Raw genomic sequence first — 22,595 nt, 5'->3', positions numbered from 1 at the left:
GAAGTACGATTGATGGATGTCATTTCCAAAGCATGTGTATAAAATAGCTTTATTATCATCTAAAATTGAAGCATATTTTGATCTATTAGATTTTACAATTTGTACGTGATCAACTATTTACTTACAATCTAATTAACATAATCAAACTAGCAAGTAGCAACCAATATACCTAGATACTATGCCAAATATATCTCGAACAAAAATTAAAACAATCAATTGAAGAATTATTATTATTTTTTGAATTTTTAAGAATTTAATTTGTATACACCAACAATGTATTTTTTTTTTTTACATTTGCATTCAATTATTTTGTTTGAGTGCATGTGTAAAAAGTTTAATATCTATTTATAATTTATTTTTTGGATAAATTGATTTAGTAATTTATTTTGTTAAATTATATGTGTAGTTCATTGAGCAAATAATATTGTTTATGCAATTATCTCACGAGGGAGTAGAATGATGGAGTGGACCCAATCGAAGAAGCCCATGGAGTGTATGATGCAATTCACCTCCTTAAATTTCAAAACCTAACAACTTTCCGTTTTGCTGCGAATCTGCGCCTCATCTGTCTCCCTCACCATGGGTACTCTCTCTCAAACTCTCGTTGCTTGCTTTTTCATTGATTTTATGGTGAATGTCATTGTGTATAATATTAATTTCATAATTTGATTTCTAAGTCACTCTCATTATGTTTCATCTCAACGCAATTTTTTTGTTGGCTGCTTTCACTCTCTCGTTATCTATATAAAACTGAATGGACGATTAATTTGTATCATTTGCGTGCTTACAGAATAACTCGTTTTTTATTTAATGTTATAAGAGTTGCATGATATCTTAGTGTTTTTCTTTTTTCGTTGTAATTAGGTGCATGTTGTGATGTAAGGAGAATTAATTGATGATTCTTATTTGGTTGATTTTAATTGTCAATAACAGGTGCATACAAGTATGTTTCTGAGCTTTGGCGCAAGAAGCAGTCAGATGTTATGAGATGCTTGCAGCGATGGAGGTGCTGGGAGTATCGTCAGCAATCTTCGATTGTTCGTGTCACGAGGCCTACTCGCCCCGACAAGGCTCGCCGCCTGGGTTTTAAGGCCAAGCAGGTATAGAGACTTGTATATTTTGTTTGATTTAAAGTGATTGCGTTTATTCACATGTTAAATGAGTGTTTTATAATTGGTTAATTGATTCAGTTTTCATGAAGAAAAATTCTTAGATGGAAGTTGTAACCCCATACCGCAAATCAGTGTGAATAATATTTTGCTTCTTTCTTGTTTTAGCTGTTTATGAAAAATGGGAAAACTGCTTAGCCCTGTCATAATTTGGATGAATCAAACAATTTTGAGTAATGCATAATTGAGTTGGGTAATTTTTATGAATTATACAACAAAAGAGTGTTTGTTTAAGGTGTATCCCAATTCTGAATTCCCGCTGCATTTGTAATTTTTCTCTTGTCAAACATGCATTTATACAAATGATTGGATTCTTCATAAGACCAGCCATATGATCAAAGCAGTCTTTCAATCTGACCAAGCAAATTTCCCTATTTTTACAAAATTTGCTTGTCTTGATGCAACACATTTTTTCCCACCATGTCTGAAGTGTACACGCATAGTATAATTTGTAGTACTTGTGTTGTTTCTGTATATGTCTTATTGTCTTTCTCCATTGACATATATCCTTATGCATCAACCTGTAGCTGATATTGAACTGATCCACATTGCATAATATGTAATGTTATGATCTGAACATGATTGTGATTTTATTTCTTATAACATTCCAGGGTTATGTTATTTACCGAGTTCGTGTTCGAAGGGGTGGCCGAAAGAGACCAGTTCCCAAAGGCATTGTATACGGGAAGCCAACAAATCAAGGAGTCACTCAACTTAAATTTCAGCGAAGCAAGAGGTCAGTCGCTGAAGAGCGTGCTGGACGAAAGTTGGGTGGCCTCAGGGTTCTCAATTCATACTGGATGAATGAGGTTTGTTATCATTTGTCTCTGTTGAAAGTGAAACTTGGTCAAGGATTTCTAGTTTGTCTATCTAATGCCATTTTGTTTTACTATAGGATTCAACTTACAAATATTATGAGGTAATTTTGGTGGATGTTGCACACACTGCTATAAGAAATGATCCTAGGGTCAATTGGGTGTGCAATCCTGTCCATAAGCACAGGGAACTGCGTGGCCTCACTTCAGCTGGAAAACAAAACAGAGGCTTGCAGGGCAAAGGACACCGGTACCACAAAGCACGTCCATCCCGCAGGGCAACCTGGAAGAGAAACAACACTCTTTCTCTTCGTCGTTACCGTTGATTTTACTGCTGTTATTTTGTGTTACTTCATTTTCTGGATATTTGGAGTGCATTTTATTTTGGAATCGAAATATTAAGTTATCAGTTTTGTATTGTCAGACTTGTGTTTCTTTCAGGAACTCATTTTGGTGTTTAAATAGCTGAGATTAATGACAATTTTCGCCTCTATGTGTTTCTTTTTAATATGATCAATTCTTAATATGATGTTTTAGTCTGTTTATGCTTTTTTGTTTTATACTATGCACCGTTTCTTTCACTTCGTCGCTATCGTTAATTTTGTTGCCGTCATTTTATTTTATCTTGTTTCACTTTCTGAATTTAGGAGTTTTCATGTTTAGAGAATGTATTTTTTTCGGAATATTGTTTCAGTACTAGATCAAGGACTAGAGATCAAGAATGTATTTTTTGATTTTTTTTTCTCTTTAATTTTGTCCTAGTCTTCTTTGTGCTATTTGTCTTGCATTGATAATGACCTTTCTAATTTTAATGTCAAATTTTCTAATAGCACTGCACACTTGTATTTATGGAGTAAAAACTAATAATAAAAGGATGTTGTGGAAAATGACCTTCTCAAACTAGTCTAAAACGAGTTTTCATTAACTTATAGCATATAGCATTTTTTATTTGTTACTTTAAATAATATTTGATATATCATATTTGAAATATCGCAATTGTGAATTTTATTTTATAATTATATCGTCTCATCAATGATGATGTTATTTTATATTTATATAATTATTTCAACTATTAATTTTATTAAACAATTTAAAATTCATTACATTATCTTATTTGACACTCCATCTTTTCCGCACAAAAAAATATTGCGTATGCTTATTTTATATAAATTAAAGAATATTTATAAATGAAGGGAAATATTAATAATTATATCAAATTATTTTTATTGACTATAAATAAAGAATATTTATTCGTTGTTATCAAATTATATCAAATATAAGGTGAAAATAATAAATTGAAAACAATGTATATAATATTAATTAGATGATATAAGATGAAGAAAAAAAAATTTAAATTACATTGAAAAATCAAAAGTGACACTCTTCTTTAGAATAATTTTTATTTGCAAATGTGATAATTAGTATAGTAGAGAACAAATGAAGTATCAAGGATCAATCACCCTTAACCACTCTTATGCTATATTTTTTATTTTAAATTATTAATGTTATTAGTTAATTATTATTTTTTATTAGATAAAGAAATACACTACATGACCTCCTGATTACTCTAATGTTTATATTTCTTTTACAAACCACTTTATTAGTTTTCTTACCTTATACCTTATATAAATTTGATTATTGTCAACTATTTTTTTTGCCAAACATTATTAAAGTGACCTAAACACAAGAGTCAGGATTAGTCCCATAACCAACCCAAAAGCATCTGAGAATACTCTATGGGGCGATTAGGTGCCAAAGACTTTCATCAATGTTTTTTTAAGACGATTTTCGAATTGCATCAAATATTATATATATATCTTTTTTAAATATAATTCTGATTTGTTATATTGTAGAAATTTAGCCTATTAGGTTCAGATAGTGATGCTCTAATTTTAAAGTGAAAAATTATCATAACTTTATTTCTGAAATCACTAAAAGTGGATGATCCTAAAATTAGAGATTAAAATTTAACAGAGTCAACCTCATTTGTTTCCCCTAACTTAATTAAACTTTTATTAAAAAAATATTTTTTTAGTAATTACTGAATTAATTAATTTTTTTTTAATTTTTATTGTTAATCTCCATACCAAAAACTACATTTATTATTTTTTAAATTATTATACAAACATTTTTAATTCATGTTAAAAAATGTTTAATGCAGTTTGAATTTTTGAATGATTTTTAATTTAATTAACCTTTTATTAGAAAAAATGATTTTGATGTTTTTGAATAAATAAAAAGTTAATTAATTATTGTTTTTTGAGAGAAGCACCGCTTTAGGGTGCGCATCGGAAACTCTTACACCATAGAAGAAAATCAAAGAGAGCATGTTCGTCAATGGCGATTAACCTTTCAATCTCAGTAACTCAACCTCCAAATGAATGGCCAGAGTCTCCACGCGCCACCTTTTTCCCTTTCGTAACACCCTTTTTTCACGCTCCATCACCAACACTCCTCCTTCTCCTTCTTCTTCTTCTTCACCATCTTCACAAGAGAACAAAACAACACTCTCATTCCTCACCCACCTTCATTTTCAATCACTTCTTCAAACCGTTTATTGCCAAACCACTCGCCACCTTCTTCAAATCCAAGCACTTCTCATTACTTCAAGCTTTTACCGCAACCCCTTCTTAGTACGCACCCTTTTAAGACGCGCTTCTAATCTATGCGACGTTGCTTTCACTTTTCTAATTTTTCAGCATTTCAATAACCCTTTGGATACTTTCTGTGTTAACACTGTTATTAACTCTTATTGTAATAGCTATGTTCCGAATAAAGCTATTGTTTTTTACTTTCAATCTTTGAAGATTCGGTTTTTTCCTAATAGTTACACTTTTGTGCCGCTTATTGGTTCTTGTTCTAACATGGGTTGCGTTGATAGTGGTAGAATGTGTCATGCTCAGGCTGTGAAAAATGGGGTTGATTTTGTTTTGCCGGTGCAGAACTCTTTGGTTCATATGTATGCTTCTTGTGGGGATGTTTGTGTTGCTAGGGTGATGTTTGATGCAATGATGGATCGGGATTCGGTTTCATGGAATTCAATGATTGATGGGTATGTCAAAGTTGGTGACTTGAATGCTGCACACCAATTGTTTGATGTAATGCCTGAGAGAAATTTGGTTACTTGGAATTGTATGATAAGTGGATTTTTGAAGGGGAGGAACCCTGGTTATGGATTGAAGTTGTTTAGGGAAATGGGAAGGTTGGGATTGAGAGGTAATGTTAGGACTATGGTATCCGTGGTCACGGCTTGTGGTCGGTCGGGTAGACTTAAAGAAGGGAAATCAGTTCATGGGAGTATAATCAGATTGTTTGCGAGGTCAAACTTGATTCTTGACACTGCTTTGATAGATATGTATTGTAAATGTCGGAGGGTTGAGGTGGCAAGTAAAGTTTTTGAGAGGATGGGTAATAGGAATTTGGTTTCGTGGAATGCAATGATTTTGGGGCATTGCATCCGGGGGAGTCCCGAGGATGGACTGAGTCTGTTTGATTTAATGGTTGGGATGGTGAGGGTGAAAGGTGAAGTTGAGATTGATGAAAGTCCAAGTGCAGATAGCGGTTTGGTGAGGTTTCTCCCTGATGAAATAACATTCATTGGTGTTCTTTGTGCCTGTGCTCGGGCAGAACTGTTGAGTGAGGGCAGGTCTTACTTCAAGCAAATGATCGATGTGTTTGGTTTGAAGCCCAATTTCGCTCATTTTTGGTGCATGGCGAATCTTCTTGCAAATGCAGGCCTTGTTGACGAGGCAGAAGAGTGTCTGAAGAACATGGCAAAATTTGATGGGGATATGTCACAGGAGTCTTTGTTATGGGCAAGTTTGCTTGGCATGTGTCGGTTCAAGAGAGATGTGTTTTTAGGGGAACAGATTGCTAAACTTCTCGTTGACGTGGATCCTAAGAACCTAGCCTGTTACCAGTTTCTGCTGATTATTTATGCAGTAGCTGCTCAATGGGAGAATGTTTCTAGAGTGCAAAAACTGATGAAGGAAAGAAAATTAGGGATAATACCTGGAACCAGTCTTGTGGACTTGAAATATATTGTTCACAATTTCAAAGTCTCAAACAAACGGCATGAAGGAATTGAAGCAGTAAACATGGTGATGAATGAACTATCTCATAAATTTAGCTTGCCATTTGCTGATTCAGGTCAGAAAGAATCGCAAAGACCGGGTTGACAGATAAAGCAAACCCTTAGCCTTAGAATTCGACATTTTTTTTAATAATTGCCTTGATTTTTACTGGTCAAAACAACCATTGAACAACCTTGGAGGATCTGAGATTTATATAGGTGCAAGTTCCTCGTGGGACATGCATACGGATTCTTACATAATATTCCAATTTTGTCTTGAGGTGTTTAATTGACAATGAAGCTTTTTATAGTTTGAATGCAGTTTAGCATCACTGATGCTAAACCTACTTTCTATTCTTTCATGATATTTTTTTTACCACCCTGCTGTGGGAGGATTATTTATAAGTGAAATGATTTAGTTAGAGGATGTTAGTAATTGGTGCGAATGTTTCTAGTGAAACAAGAAACAAACATCACTAGACTAAATCGTCCAGACTCAAAGGAGATGGATATTATTACCACTGTTTTTTAGCAACCTTCAAAACTGTTAAGAGTTTTTTCGGTTAAATTTTGTTTCATATGCGCTCTAAGTTTTCATTATCAGTATCATTTGTTTTACGCATATTTGTCTAGGCAAACTGCTAGACCAAAAGGAAAAGTATTCACTTGATGAATGGATCATAAAATTAGACAATTTTGAAAGGTATTTCTTTTTAATTTTATCTATTTAGTTTAAAATTTTTAAATTTAATCAACCTAATATAAAACTTAATGACAAACTCAACCCACATTTTTTAGCTTGGGACTAGCAAGAAAAAATAATACTACGTAAGAATCAACCCTGAAAACGCAGGAAAGAACCTTATCATCACAGTATTTGATTATTGCTTTGCTGCATTCTCATTGCAGTTGGAGTGATTGGCTTAGAGCACAGTGCGTTTAAGTACACAACTATTACCCCAATAACTCCGTGAAAAAAAATATACCGAAATAACAAAAAGTATAGTATATTGATTATTTAGAATTCCCAAAAACTTATATATAAACTAAAAACACAGTTAATTAATGTAACACTATTTTTTGTCTTAAAACTTTTTTAACTACAACCTTCGGAAATAAAAAAAAAACAATAAAACGGTAAATTTAATAATAAGTAAAACTTAAAAAAATAAGAAAAAATATTATGACCAAGAATTGAAAATTATACGAGACTAAACGCATCTGCCAATCATAATCAACTATTACTTACAATTCACGATGCTCTAAAATATTTGAAGTAAGATTATGAAGATTCATGACCAGACTCAACAAAAATAAACCGAAAGATAAACAAGTTCTAAGCATAGATAAATCTATATTGGGTCCTTTGATGCGCTAAATAAGCATAACATAAACCCACATGACAGACCCTTCACTGAGTATCTAATATTGTAACATATAATCATTCAAATGCCCATTGGTTTTCCCTACGAACTTCCTCCTCTTCCTCAGGTGTGAAGTCATTCTTAATGTTGAAGGTCTTGCGAATTTCCTCAGGTGTCTTCCCCTTGATCATGTCTGCCACAGTCATGCATGTAAGGTCCAGCAGGTTCTTGATGTTTAAGTAGTTTGCAGCCTACATAAAAAGGGAAATGTCAGACCAATATTCAATTATAGAATCTTAAACATAATAAAATCAATAACTAAAGGAAGAATCAAACACAATATCATAAGCTAAACAACATGTTAATAAGTTTAAGCACAAAACCCATAATATCAATGAAAGCCCCTCTTGCAACATTTAGGGTTCATGGCATCAAATACATCTTAAAAAGATTTCACAATAGCATCCAAAAATTAACAAACGCAGCAACTTCAAGCACAATAATAGCCTATAGGATAGCACCATGGTTGGCTACAAATGCATAACCTAATAGAGGTACAATAGTGAAACATTCATAGTTTTAAAAGAATATCAATAACAACAATTGTGACAACAACAAAAACCACAATAATAACAACAACCTCACTTTAAAACCTTGGCATCACTAACTACTACAAATTCCTATTCCAAATATGAACAAATTGACATATATATATGTTTAATAATTTATATTAAAAAAAACTGACAACATCTTCACTGTATGAAGGAACAACATCAGAATCACAATAGCCACACAAATTATGTACAAAACTAAATCAAAGCCACATCATATCACATCACAATAAACAGCAAACAAAAATTCAATCAAACCCTAACCTAACACCCCCCTAAAAATTACACAACAGAAAAAAATAATCGATTCAACAAAAACCGAATCAAAACAACAAAAAGAAGAATCGTAATCGTCATAAAAACTAACCAGTATGAGTTCAAAGAGCGTAGCCTGGTCAACCTTAACGAAATCAGAATCCCAAGCCTTGAGATCATCCTCAGTAGGTTTATCATCAGAGGTCGCAGCCTCAACATGTTTCTTACAATACTCGATTACCTTCGCCAAGATCTTGCTTGTTACGTTCGGAAGAGGAATTCCATTGCCGGCACAATCGTCCTCGATCATGTGCTTGATTGTCTGCGACTCCACAGCCACCGCTTCATCGACCTCAAAGGCCTCTCCGTCAGAACTCTTGAGGGTGAATTTCCTTGTTGAAGACATGGTGATGATGATTTGGTTTTGATTTGGGAATTTTCTTCGTGTTTCGAAAAGTGAAATCCCTAACCCTTGATTTGTATTTATCTAAATTAGAAAATTGTGGGGAAAACTATGGGGGTTGAGTACTCTATTTATAGTGATGATAGAAGGAATGTAACTTGGGTGTCTAACGACGTGGCGAGCAGTCGTTTTGGTTTTAAATTGGAACTGAATCTGAAAAAAATTTATAACTATTCTTTTTTGAAAAGATTTCGTTTTTTTTTAATAATAATAATAGAAGATTACGTTTTTTTAATAATAGAAGATTTCGTTTTTTTAATAGAAAAAGATTTAATATTGCCTTATCTCCTCCGAGTTTAGTATATTAGGTTTATAATTATATTGATATTTTATTGAGTTCCTATTTATCTTTTCAGATTATTTTAGGTTTGTTTCATATTTTTTGTTAGGTAGTTACTATTTTTAATTCTTAATATTTTTTTAAGTTGGAAATTAAATTTATGGCAATGCGTGAGTCGAGTGGAATTGAGTTTGGTTAAAATAAAACTCGAACTATGTAAGAGACCTCCAATTTAGATTTATAAAATTAATCACTCGTTTTATCATTGAATCGAATTGTATTAATTTTTTTTTTTTTTGAGGTGGATTGAGTTATATTATTTTAAAAATAAATCTTATTTCAAATTGTATTCTTGCCAAATATATTATCCAACTAGAATTGAAGAAAATATTTACAACAAAAATAGTAACACAAACATTCACATCCATTATTCAAAACAACACAATAAAAACATGTGAAAACATAAAATTGAAGAATGAAAACGGAAAATTGAAGAACGCAAGAAATGCAAAAGCAAGATGCAAATGAAAATGAACAATAAGCAATGATATACTAAGCATTTTGTCTTTAGGAGTTTTATTTGTTTTATACATTAAATTTACTTTTTATAATTGTAAATATTTTGATTCATTATTTTTAAAAATACAATTAAAAAGGTTATTAATTGATTTTAAAATAAATAAATATTTAAAATAATCTTATACAAAAAGCGAATATGTGTCTTTATTAAAACGAATATAATGTCTTAAAAAACGAGATGTTACAACATCTCCGTCTAAAAGAATTTTTGGATGAAACACAGTTGTCAGAAGACTTTATTTTTTATTACATAATTACAAAAAATATATTGGTTGTTATCTTTAAATACTTGTATATACTTTAAAATTTGTTAATCCATATAATAAATTTTTATGATAATTTTGTATAGTAAATTTTAAAATAATACATTTTCTATAAAATATTTAAGAGACACACTAGTTTATATTTAAAAATAATGTAAGTCGTCAGCAGAATAAAGTAACGAGTCAAATTGAGTTAAATCTATATGTATCTTTTTTTATCATACTCTAACCATCAGGTGAGTCTTTAGTTTCATTGTGTGTTTTTTTTTTTTTTTTGAAAAATCGTTTATCTTTGTTTTATATAAAAAAAATAATTATCATTGCATATTTATTACATCTCAAATACAGATAGATTATCATATATTGTCTAGTTTCATATGACGTGCATTTCGAACAAAAGATATCATTTAAATAAATAAAAAATTCTTATCATTGTCAATTTCTTTTGTCACATAAATTTTTTATCATACTTTGACCATCAGGCGAGTCTTTAATTTCATTTGTGTGTGTTCTTTTTCAAAAAAATTGTTTATCTCTGCTTTATATATAAGATTTTATATAAAAAAATTTGTCACCGCATATTTATTATATCTCAAACACAAATAGATTAACATATATTGTCTAGTTTCATACAACGTGCACTTCAAACAAAAGATATCATTTAAATAAATAAAAAATTCTTAGCACCGTCCATTTCTTTTGTCACATAATTCTTTTTATCATATTCTAAACATCAGGTGAGTCTTTAATTTTATTTATGAATGTCCTTTTTGAAAAAAAATTGTTTATCTATGTTTTAAATATAAGATTTTATATAAAAAAAAATTATCACCACATATTTATTATATCTCAAACACATAATAGATTAATATATATTGTCTAGTTGACGTGTACATCAAACAAAAGATATCGTTTAAATAAACAAAAAAATATTCTTAGCATTATCCATTTCTTTTGTCACATAATTTTTTATCATGCTTTGACCATCAGGTGAGTCTTTAATTTCATTTATGTGTGTGTTCTGTTTATGAAAAATCGTTTATCTTTGTTTTAAATACAAGATTTTATATAAAAAAATTTGTCACCACATATTTATTATATCTCAAACACATAATAGATTAACATATATTGTCTAGTTTCATATGACGTACACATCAAACAAAATATATCATTTAAATAAATAAAAAAATATTCTTAGCATTGTCTATTTTTTTTTTGTCACATAATTTTTTTTATCATACTTTGACCATCATATCATATGAGTCTTTTAGTTTCATTTATGTGTGTATTTTTTTTTATGTAAAATCATTTATCTCTGTTTTAAATACAAAATTTTATATAAAAAAATTTGTCACCACATATTTATTATATCTCAAACACATAATAGATTAACATATATTGTCTAGTTTCATATGACGTGCACATCAAACAAAATATATCATTTAAATCAAAAAAAAAAATTCTTAGCATTGTCCATTTTTTTTGTTACATAAATTTTTTTATCATACTCTGACGATCAAGTGAGTCGTTCGTTTCATTTATGTGTGTGTTCTATTTTATTTTTTTTTGAAAAATGGTTTATCTTTGTTTTAAATACAAGATTCTATATAAAAAAAATTGTCACCGCATATTTATTATATTTCAAATACATAATAGATTAACATATATTGTCTAATTTCATATGATGTGCATATCAAACAAAAGATATCATTTAAATAAATAAAAAATATTTTTAGTATTGTCTATTTCTTTTGTCACATAAAATCTTTATCATATTCTGACCATTAGGTGAGTCTTTAATTTCATTTATGTGTATGTTCTATTTTTGAAAAATCATTTATCTTTGTTTTAAATACAAAATTTTATAAAAAAAATTATCACCACATATTTTTTGATTAAATTATTAATAGTCAAAAGGTTAATAATAGATAATTGGTGGCTAACCCTATAACATTTTATTTTCACACAATATTGTTACGTTTTAATAAAGAGTTTAATTATTTAATAAAATGCATAAACTTTTACAAATTACAAGAGCCTTAGATGCATTTTCATATTTTTTAAATGTTGATCTTTTTTGTTGTTAATACTACGTAATGTAGCAAAAAAATGTATATCGATTTTGTATATAACCAAACAGTTATTCAACCACTCATCTCAATGATTATAATTGGCTTAAATCAAAGATAATTTCACAATATGCTTCTATTTGTTTGTCATTTTTTAAAGATAAAGGTTAGTATGTTAGTTTTATGGTGTGCAAATCAACCTCTTTATAAGCTTAATTTTTTCCTGAAACTGTCAATTAGTCTCCCAAGTTCAAATCTCCTTTCATTATTTTTTGTTGACCCTGTGTTTTATCATCTGTTTTTTTTTTTTGTTTGGAAAATTTTTTGGTTAAAAAATATTATTTTGAAAAAAGTTGAATATTTTTCTGAAAATTCTTTCCTGAAATGGGTTGCTTTGTACTATCTTACTACTCTAATTCTTATAGACGTAAAGGACAAAAAACCGTTCATTCAACCCAATCCTGATATGTAAAACATCACGTCTCTCACTTGTATTGGAGTGCTTCTAGGTGCATTAGATTTCTTCAGTTTAAAAATTCTTGAAGAATTACGTTTTGCTTATTACATGAGGGAGTTGGCTCCAAGCCATTAGCATCAAAGGGCCTAACCTCAAGCTTAGAATTAAGTTATCCTCTTAAAAGGTTGATGATATTGAATATTGAATATAACTAAATATATATAAAGTAGTATTTGTGCATGAAATCTCATCTCTAATGCGCTTTAGTTGCATGACCAACAGAACGTAATTTATTAATGACAATGCATACACATTTAATATAATGAAAAATTAGGAACCAAAGGGTAACAATTATTGAATTTAATAACCATCCAAATCAACCCATATGCTCATAAACAACTATTACTTTACTTACAATTCAGACTTCCCTTAAGTTCATGACATAAGATAACGCTGTCCAGTGAATATAGTTAACACTCAGCACGAATAATCCCATAGACAAACAGAGTACATAGCATAGATAAATCTACATTGAGGATTTTTGGTGAATAAAACAAACATAATAGCCATTAATCCACTTTGCAAATCTCTGTGTGAGATTTGAAACACATCATTCAAATGCCCATTGATTCTCCCTACGAACTTCCTCCTCTTCCTCAGGTGTGAAGTCATTCTTGATGTTAAAAGTCTTGCGAATTTCTTCAGGTGTCTTCCCCTTTATCATGTCTGCAACTGTCTGGCAGGTAAGATCAAGAAGGCTCTTGATGTTCAAGTAGTTTGCAGCCTGAAAAGAAAAATGTCAAACAAATATTCAAATATGAACAGCCTTATCAAGCAATCAGTGAGGCCTTAGTGAGTTGCAACAGCAATAGCAAAAGTTAAAATAGTATAGCAATTAGACAAACCCAAAACATAGATTAGAAAATTAATCATAATCTATACTTTGATTTTCTCATAAATAATCGATATCTCACAGGCTTGTTTGATTTCAGAATCACAAAACACTTCCATAAATTTTCAACAATGCAAACATGAGAAAAGGCAAAATGGCAATAGCAATAATAGAGGCCTTAGTGGGTTGAAATCTCAATACACCTAATTAGTCTCCTCTATTACATTTGCAATTAGAAACCCCCAACATTGCTTAGAACTTATTTCATACTCTACTCCTTGAATTTCTCATCAATAATCTAGCTAACTTGGAGCTTGTTAGATTTCAGAAAACATTTGTGTGGAGTACTCAATAAAAAAAAGCTATCAAAATTAAGCACAAAAACAGTAAAATCATTCCTCTTTTCACAACTCAAAGTTTTATATAACAATGGGATACTTTCATAATTTTGTAAGTAACACTTGTTTCCACTGTTCAGTACAAAACTTTGAAAACACAAAGTGAAAATAATGTGATATATATCAAAACAAATACTGTTCTAAAACAAAATATCCCCTTAACTTTTGGTAAATAACTCACAATAAAAAAGACATATTTCATGTAAATAATTATATGTATCATGTAATATCCAATCCCACTTTCATCATAAGGCAAATATCCAATAACTTATAATCACAAAAAAAAAAAAAAAAAGTATCCTGAATTATAAAATTGCAGCTACAAAAAGTTGAAGGACAAACTAACTTCATCAAAAAGTAATCACAATAAAAAGAAAACACGAATACGAACTAACAAAATTCCAGGTCCAAAAAACACTAATCTACCCTCAAATCATAAAACAACAAACACAAATAACTCCAAAATCGATAAAATAACGACTAGATCTAAGAAAAATAAAAATAATAACTAACCAGTATGAGATCGAAGAGCGTAGCCTGGTCAACCTTAACAAAATCAGCATCCCAAGCCTTAAGATCATCCTCAGTAGGTTTATCATCAGAACTCGCAGCCTCAACATGTTTCTTACAATACTCGATTACCTTCGCCAAGATCTTGCTTGTCACGTTAGGAAGAGGAATTCCACTGTCGGCACAATCATCTTCAATCATGTGCTTAATCGTCTGTGACTCCAAAGCCACCGCTTCATCGACCTCAAAGGCCTCTCCATCGGAACTCTTAAGGGTGATCTTTTTCGTTGAAGACATAGTGATTTGATTTTGATGAGATTTTGGGAAAAGGTGCGAAATCCCTAACCCTAACTTTTTCTTAATTGGAAAATTGTGATCTTGAAATTGTGAATGGAAAAAAAAACAAAGGAGGCAAGGGTATTTATAATCGGATATTTTTTTAATTTTAAATTATTTTCGTAGATGTCACTTTTGATTATCCAATGTATTATGATACTACTCTTCAACGTGTCATGAAAACATTGTTTCAATCTTTTTTATTTTTTGGTTCATATATCTGATTTTATTTTATACGATTCTTTTTTGACGCACGATTTATTTATTTATTTATTTTCAAATCTTATTTAACTTTTTTAAAAAATAGTATAGATTATATAACGGTACAGAGATTTGGGTGCCTTTTTGTGATTTTAATCTCTTTTAGTACATCTTCTATTTCATTTTATTTGTTTATCCATTCCTGATAAAAAAGATTTGATTATAAATAAAAATATTTTATCCACAAAAAAATAATATTTAAATCATGGTTTCATAAAAAAATACTTAAAGTCGTGTTAACTAATTAGTTTAGTTTATTTTGTCGAAAAAATAATTAAATTTATTGTTATTAATTTTTATGCTATAAAAAATGTAGTTTTTATAAGAAAAAATTGTCATAAAAATAAAAGAGTTTGTTTTACTGTAATAAAAATATATATCAAAGATAAAAAGTAATATAATAATAACTCAATAGTATTTTATGAATGACACTATCAAATATGGCAAAATTTATTGAGATTTATTTATATTTTTTAGTTCTACTTTTTTTTTTGTTTAAGTTGTGTGAAAAAGAGGAAGAAAAAAATAATAATATAATTAATAAATTTTACTAGATTTAGTGTCCAAAAAAATTACTAGATTGTTACTTTTTAAATTACATTTAATTTCACTTAACTTATTAATTTTTTTACATAACGTTGCAAGAGTAAATGAAAATAAATTTGTGATTGGACATTAATTTAACTCAAAGGCTAACTCACTTAAAACGTGTTTGTATCAATTCTTCTCACTAAATCTTAGTTATATTTGAAAGGAAAAAAAAAACTATTTTGATATATCATTAAAATCTAAAATTATTTTATTTGGAAAATGTAATGTAATTATATCCAATTTTAAAGTCTTGGATATAGATATTATTTGTAAAATGTGAAATAAGGATGTCTGCCATGAATGACCGCAAAACTCTAGATTTTTAAATATATTAATTTTTTAAGATCAGATAGCTATAAAATATTTTAAATCAACAATTATTTTATTGCATGTATTTTTATGTTCTGACGTAAATTGAAATGAAGTTTCAAATCAAATTTTCAAACATTTTAAAAAATAAATCTTAAAAAAATACAAAAACACCATCTAAAAATAATTTATAACGCCAAATTCATAATTCATTTAGAGCATTCAAAATCTTAGTGAACATGCTGAATCAAACTACATTAACCAAGCCTAAAAATTAAATGCCAAAATATCAAGAACCATGAAATTGAAAACTGATTTTACCATCTTTCACCAACATTATATAGATATTATTACTCTATTCACAGGACTAATTAGCAGAGGTTTTTTTATTATTGGACTTTGGCAGAGGTTACTATTATGAAGAAATAATATAAAACTAATTATCAGTTGTATTGATTTTTACATTTTCATATTAGATGCACATTTATGTTAAGAATCATGTTAGGCCACACATTAAAGATAACAAAGATACAATCTTTTTATTGAAAAACACAATATTTGAATTTTTATATAGTTAAATACAAATTTAAAAGCATAATTTTTACGTTTGAATCATAAACAAGCTTTTCCCTTGTGATGTTACCATAAGCACTAGCCATATTATTTTATTCGCACATTTTAACAGTAAAAATGAAGGCAAAAACCAACAAAAGGTTATGCAGCTACAAACATAAAATCAACCTTAAAAATGAGGTGACATGTACTTAAATTATCAACACGTTATCAGGCATTATCAAACGTATAGCACCACCATACATAAGCTCAACATTACATTTGATAGCTGCAAAAACACTCGCTGTGTGATACTGAAATCAAACCCTAGTGTTAAATCTTATGGAATTCTTTTTATTCTGCCTTACTTTCAAGACCCCAAATACAACAAATCTCAAGCCTTTGTTCTGGCGAGAAGACAAGTTATCAGTTTAAAGTCCCTCAAAGAACCGCAAGTGGTCTTCGAATGTCTCACCATGTCTGATTTTGCTCACTGATCCATCATCTTCAACCTGAAATATTTTACAGAGAGAAGATATCATTCTTTAAGAAAAATCATAGTTGGAGTTGAAATTGTGCTTTTTCAGGAAAAGGTAATTCTCATCAAACCATTGCAAAAACAAAATGCCAATCAACATTACAATTTCCAAGTATTAAGTGTAACAAGCAATGTTTTTTGTTTTTTTCAATACACGCATCAATCATCAAATTATTTTACTCATGCCCTAAGAAAACATTAATTTTCATTAATGATTATCGAAATGCGTTTTTTTCCTCTCAAAACCACTTTCTTGTAATATAGAGAAGCCATGTCTAACTACATTAGCAAATGAAGAAAGGTTGGTCCATACCCAATACTCAGGAGGTCGCATCTTTAGATTGTAAGTAGATGCCATACTCATGCAATATGCACCAGCATCATGAACAACCAGGCCAGTACCCTGCAAGCGAAACTCAGATTAGATTAGTTAAACTTAGAATGAGTTACACAAATATTTCACTATGCATGATTTTGGGAATGCCCTAGGAACTCTAATTCACCACATTGAGCTGATAAAGCCATAACAGAATCATAATATAGCGGCCTTAATGACCTCTTATTTAGGACTGCATTCCATTGTTGCCATCATCATCATAGTTATGCAAGTATATTATTTATACAGCTATTTAAATATAAGAATAACAAATAATTACAAATACATTACAGTACCTTGGCAGGAGTTGGAAGTTCTCTTTCTTTTCCTAAGAAATCTGCAGACTCACAGACAGGGCCGACTACATCAAAAGTTGCTGTCTCCGCATTTGCGGGGGCAGGGGAAACCAGCTCTATATGCTGCAAAAAAAACATGACATTATAATATTGGCTGAAAAAACCATGGCATAACAAAGATGCATTAGGGTAGCAATAACATCAATTAACTAAAATGGTCCTAAATTCTATCAACTTCTGAGCAACTTCTTTAGACAAAAGCTTTAACGTTGTTAAATTTAACTGGATTCATTTCAATCTGATTAACGAAAAGAAGAGAGTTGTGTTGAATAATTTGCAGTTAACATGGATCAATGAAGGAAAGCTGTATGACAAACCATTATGTAGGATTTGGATTTAAATGTCTGATATTAGACAAGATTCGGGAAGGGACACATGTAGCAGATCCCAAATGTGGGAAAAAGGCCTTGATTGTGGGTATTGTTGTTCTCATCAATAGTGCCACGATTGAACCAAAATTAAAGAAACAGAACGGCACCAATGTGGTGTTGATCAAGTGGAAGCAACTTGCCCCCATTAAGAGGACATGAGGAACCAGGGCTTGAATCCTAGTGGAGCCACCCGTGTTGGGAGCTAGGAACTAAGGGATAAAATTCTGTTCAATCAGCAGAACCGGGAGTTAGTCCCATAACCAGTCCAAAGGGCCGACTGAAGCAGTGGGATACCCTTGTGGACTCATTGGGATGCAAAAGGCCCTAATTAGGGTGAATTCCAAAATAAATAAATCAAACAAACAGAACTGCAAATGTAACTACATTCTTTGGCAAGGAGAGATCCAAACACCAGCATTCAGGATATTTTATTTTCATTAGATTTGGCAAAGGCAAAAGACGGAACCCAACCAAACAATAATATATTAAGGCTTTGAGTCAGTTTTTGTAGTGCATCATATACTAAGCACATGCACATAAAGGGTCTAGAATCCGTCATAAATGTCTGACATAACCCTTAGCTAAAGAGATCAGCACTGATATCAATTCTTTAAATGATAAGCCAAAAGAGACTAACAGGTACTTGAACAAATACCTGATACGCATCATAAAGACTTGGGCGGATAAGTTCAGCCATACTTCCATCAATCACAATAAAGTTTTTAGAGCCATTAGTTTTGACACCTGTAACCCGGTTAACTAAGCAACAGGTGTTAGCTATAAGTGATCTCCCTGGTTCAATGATGAGTTTAAGACCGCGAGAAAGAACAAGCTCGCGTACCTACTCAAACAATGAAAATAAAAATATTCAATTAGTAGGTGTGAAAGGTACCATAAAATAAGAACAGGTTTAAGTATGTGATATTAAATGGCAGATAAAAAGAAGCAGATGGTCTGTGCTGTGATTTATAACATATATGCAAACACACATACGAGGTACCTTTCAAAGGATACTCTAAGTCTTACATAAATACTACATATAGTAATTTCATTGAAGCTACTTGGTAGAGCTATGGGACATGCAACGTGCAAATGAGTCTAGACCTAAGACCCTGACTAATGTAACAATATACACATTCATGTGCATTTTACTGTAATAGTTCTTCTGTCAAAAAAAAATGTAATAGTTCTGAAAGGGATTATTGGCCACATGTCCCTGCATGTCACATTTACAAAGTGGATGTATAAATTATAATATTACAATGCTAAGAATGCACATTTATCAACTGTATTCCTTATTCTTATAAGGAATTACAAACTTATCCACATAAAATGAAAAGATAAAGTGAGTTGCATGGATAGAGTCCTCACAGTATCAATTAGATCTCTGGGTTTAGGGAGGACTGCACCAGCATGATAATAATCTATCCCAAGTCCACCACCAATATTTAAATAATCAACTTCAAAACCCTGAGCTCGAATTTCGTCAATGTACTTGACCATAATAGTGGCTGCATCCCTGAAAATATCTACCTGGAAAGGTGTGAAAATAGCATGCAACAACCATTTAAACACAATATATTTAGGTAGAGTTTAGGAATCAGCGTAAAACAGTGCAAATTGACCTATCAAAGCATAAATTCACACTAAAAAGAAAAATAAATATATAATGCATGTCTGAAATCATGGTGCCACAATGATTTTGCTGAAGCTCCAAAGTGTAAATTTTGCTGGAATCACATTGGCACACTATGATTCTGCCAAACTCACCGTCAATCTAATCATGCACATAAAAGAAAAGTATTTCCCAAAGTAATAAACCACAACTAATAAATTAATAATAGAGGAAGAAAATTTAGATTGCAGAAAAGTATCTCCAAAAGTAATAAAGCACAAGATGAAGCAGAAAAATGAAAACTTCTTTGAATAACCTTGGTAATGGTAGATCCAAGATGACAGTGGGCTCCTACAAGCTTTAGCTCATCCGGGTTCTCCTTCACGGCATCTAAAAACCACTGCAGCTTCTCATTTCTAATGCCAAATTTAGAGTTCTTATTGCCGGTGGCAACATAAGGATGGACCTAAGGATAACAAGGATAAAAACATTTAGATATTTTATAACAATAAACTGATAAAACAAAATAATAACAATGCAGACGAGAAATAGAAATTCAGACTTATGAAGTAGGTCCAATAGTGATGTTGTGCACAAAGCAATTAATGACAAACAGAGGAAAAAGATTTCGTGATGATGGTAAAAACAGGAAGAGGGAAGGAAACCACTTTAATAAATGCCGTTGAGAATTTTATAATAAATAGGTGTATCTTTTCCAACTAGGTGGACTCCTCTGTAGAAGATATATCATAGGAATAAAAAAATGTCATTGCTTGTGAATGTTGTTGATAGTTAAAAAGTATGAACTGTAGTTTGCCCTGAGAAATGTGTAACACAGAACTTAGAAAAATGGCTTGATAAAAAATATAAAATCTTCTTTTTTTTTTGGTACAATTATAATTTGCATTTCTTCTAGGCTTATAACTTATTTCAGAACTTAGCTAAAAAATTTTGTCAAAAAATTTAATATTCATTTTGTTCTTTAGAAACTTCTTTTAACTGTCTACACCACATTTGCTTACGGTTTACCATTAAATGGAGAGAGAAAAAAATATTGTCTTCAGAAAAATTGTTAAAAGCTTTATGTGAACCACAAGATACACGGGTCAAACTCTACAAATCATTATCTAAACTCCCAAAAATATACCTGCGGATCTACATCAGGATTGATCCGGAGTAAAACATTCACCCTCTTTCCAGCAATTCTTGCAGCTGCCACAATGTTTTCCAAGTCAAACTCACTGTCAATGTTGACAAACACGCCTGCTTGGGCAGCCAAAACCAGATCATCCAAGATCTTTCCATTTCCATTAAAGATACACCTATTCATTAATATAGTGAACCAAAAATGCACTAAGAATCTCTTAAATTTTCAACAACAGAAAAGTATAACTGATGGAAAATTGAAGTATAACTGATGGAAAATTGAAGTATGACTGAACCATAGTGACACAAGTTCTAAACTTCATTTCAGTATTGATAGAACAACACCGACACAACACTACACTAATGATTACATCCAATCACTTCTATTTTTTCAAATTAATATCAATGCCTATGTGTCATTATCTTGTCCAATGACAGTGCTTATTATATTTATTACATTAAAATGTATATAAAACTTGTGTATAGAATTAAAATATCATACCATAAATTAACAAACCAATTCCATTCAAACTCATGTTTATCAAAAGCTTACCCTAAACACACATTTAACCAATTTAATAAAATCAATTTGACACAAAATTACATCTAATAAAAAGCTCAATCAACCTTGTGGGATCAAATCCGGCGCGAAGAGCAAGTTTAAGCTCATTCCCACTAACAAGAACAGCACCACAACCCAAGCTCCTCAAATGCTCCAAAATCTTCAAATTATTATTAGCCTTAATAGCATAACCAATAATTGATGTCAAACCTTCCAAAGCATCCTTATAAGCTTCAACATTTCTAGTAATTTGGGGCTTACTGTACAAATAGAAAGGTCTTCTCTCAACAGATTCCATAATCTCATCTACCTTGAGACCCTCACAATACAGATACCCATCTTCGGATTTGTTGAAACAATGCTGAAAATGAGTGTTCTTTGTGTCTTCTAGTGGAGTTTTGACGGTGTTCACTGCTCTAAGAACAAGGGGTTTAATAGTGCCATTGAATCTATGAGGTAGAATTAGGTTTTGGGGTAAAGGGTGTTTGTTGAATGAGTGATTACAAGCTTTGGGAAGGGAACAAGAATGAGAAAGAAGGTGTGTACCTGCCATGGTGGTGATACACGAGCTCAGTTGTGAAAAGATCGAAAGTCAAAACCCTCGTTAAGGTTCTTCGGTTTTTCTTTTATGTTTTGTCGAAAAGGGAAATAAGGTTTTTTTGGGCTTTAGAGATTCATTTTTCTTAGTTTGGCCCAAACAATGGATCCACTAGTAGGGGGTCTAATGGTACAAAAACAATTTATAAATGGAGGTTGGTTTTTGCATTCCATTTTTTCTTTATACACCCTCCATTGGCAAAAACTATTTTAAAGAAAAATGATTCTAGAAGGCTTTAAATATCTGTGTGAGAATCAACTTTTGAAGCACATGAATTTGTATTTCAAAAGTTAATTTTAGAACTAGTTATCCATTTTCGAAGTCTGATTATTTTTTTTAATAGAAACAAGCTTCGTTCAAATGCAAATATGATTTGAGAATGCACAAGTGTTTAGAAATATATATATATATATATATATATATATATATATATATATATATATTGGAATAACTTAAAGCGTGTAATTTTTAGCAATTTAGCTCAAAGAACTATACATGTCACACATGACTGCTTTTCCATAATCATCTTCATACATTAATTACCAACATGTGCAAAATTAAAAGGTTTCAATTAGTATTAATTAACATTTATAACATATGCCGTTACTTGCAAATTTACATGAAAATCTCCTTTAGTTACATATTATTACCAATGGAATTAAATGATGCATCAATTACATCAGTTACAATAATTAAATTGAATAGCCATAATAAAAATCGAAATAATAATAGTATTAGGAAACGTTTCAGATTCATTCCAATCCTGTTAAATTACAAATGTCATAAA

The 22,595-nt window shown here is 30.7% G+C and overlaps 5 protein-coding genes across 5 annotated transcripts; 2 read left to right on the top strand and 3 right to left on the bottom strand.

Moving 5' to 3' along the window:
• Nucleotides 1–444: 444 nt before the first annotated feature.
• Nucleotides 445–2,494, top strand: LOC101512149 (large ribosomal subunit protein eL15z-like). Its single transcript, XM_004512110.4, has 4 exons — nucleotides 445–583; nucleotides 934–1,100; nucleotides 1,781–1,978; nucleotides 2,065–2,494. The coding sequence occupies exons 1-4, from the start codon at nucleotides 580–582 to the stop codon at nucleotides 2,308–2,310; spliced, it is 615 nt and encodes a 204-aa protein (XP_004512167.1). The 5' UTR covers nucleotides 445–579; the 3' UTR covers nucleotides 2,311–2,494.
• A 1,751-nt stretch (nucleotides 2,495–4,245) lies between these two features.
• Nucleotides 4,246–6,369, top strand: LOC101511837 (pentatricopeptide repeat-containing protein At3g51320). The gene has a single exon (XM_004512109.4). The coding sequence runs from the start codon at nucleotides 4,366–4,368 to the stop codon at nucleotides 6,160–6,162; it is 1,797 nt and encodes a 598-aa protein (XP_004512166.1). The 5' UTR covers nucleotides 4,246–4,365; the 3' UTR covers nucleotides 6,163–6,369.
• Nucleotides 6,370–7,258: 889 nt separating this feature from the next.
• Nucleotides 7,259–8,790, bottom strand: SKP1 (SKP1-like protein 1A). Its single transcript, NM_001365274.1, has 2 exons — nucleotides 8,399–8,790; nucleotides 7,259–7,671 (listed from the first exon to the last, which is right to left on the bottom strand). The coding sequence occupies exons 1-2, from the start codon at nucleotides 8,690–8,692 to the stop codon at nucleotides 7,498–7,500; spliced, it is 468 nt and encodes a 155-aa protein (NP_001352203.1). The 5' UTR covers nucleotides 8,693–8,790; the 3' UTR covers nucleotides 7,259–7,497.
• A 3,912-nt stretch (nucleotides 8,791–12,702) lies between these two features.
• On the bottom strand, nucleotides 12,703–14,589 carry LOC101511190 (SKP1-like protein 1A). The gene is made up of 2 exons (NM_001365275.1): nucleotides 14,201–14,589; nucleotides 12,703–13,181 (listed from the first exon to the last, which is right to left on the bottom strand). Exons 1-2 carry the CDS (start codon nucleotides 14,492–14,494, stop codon nucleotides 13,008–13,010), a joined length of 468 nt encoding a protein of 155 aa, NP_001352204.1. The 5' UTR covers nucleotides 14,495–14,589; the 3' UTR covers nucleotides 12,703–13,007.
• A 1,841-nt stretch (nucleotides 14,590–16,430) lies between these two features.
• On the bottom strand, nucleotides 16,431–21,827 carry LOC101510870 (diaminopimelate decarboxylase 1, chloroplastic-like). Its single transcript, XM_004512106.4, has 8 exons — nucleotides 21,276–21,827; nucleotides 20,650–20,824; nucleotides 19,819–19,968; nucleotides 19,259–19,420; nucleotides 18,543–18,728; nucleotides 17,457–17,579; nucleotides 17,098–17,187; nucleotides 16,431–16,758 (listed from the first exon to the last, which is right to left on the bottom strand). The coding sequence occupies exons 1-8, from the start codon at nucleotides 21,761–21,763 to the stop codon at nucleotides 16,678–16,680; spliced, it is 1,455 nt and encodes a 484-aa protein (XP_004512163.1). The 5' UTR covers nucleotides 21,764–21,827; the 3' UTR covers nucleotides 16,431–16,677.
• Between the last annotated feature and the right edge of the window lie 768 nt (nucleotides 21,828–22,595).

This window comes from Cicer arietinum, chromosome 8 (assembly GCF_000331145.2).
Source record: "Cicer arietinum cultivar CDC Frontier isolate Library 1 chromosome 8, Cicar.CDCFrontier_v2.0, whole genome shotgun sequence".
Taxonomy (NCBI): domain Eukaryota; kingdom Viridiplantae; phylum Streptophyta; class Magnoliopsida; order Fabales; family Fabaceae; genus Cicer; species Cicer arietinum.
The sequence above is the reverse complement of the archived record's forward strand: the minus strand, read 5'-3'. Positions and strand labels throughout refer to the sequence as shown.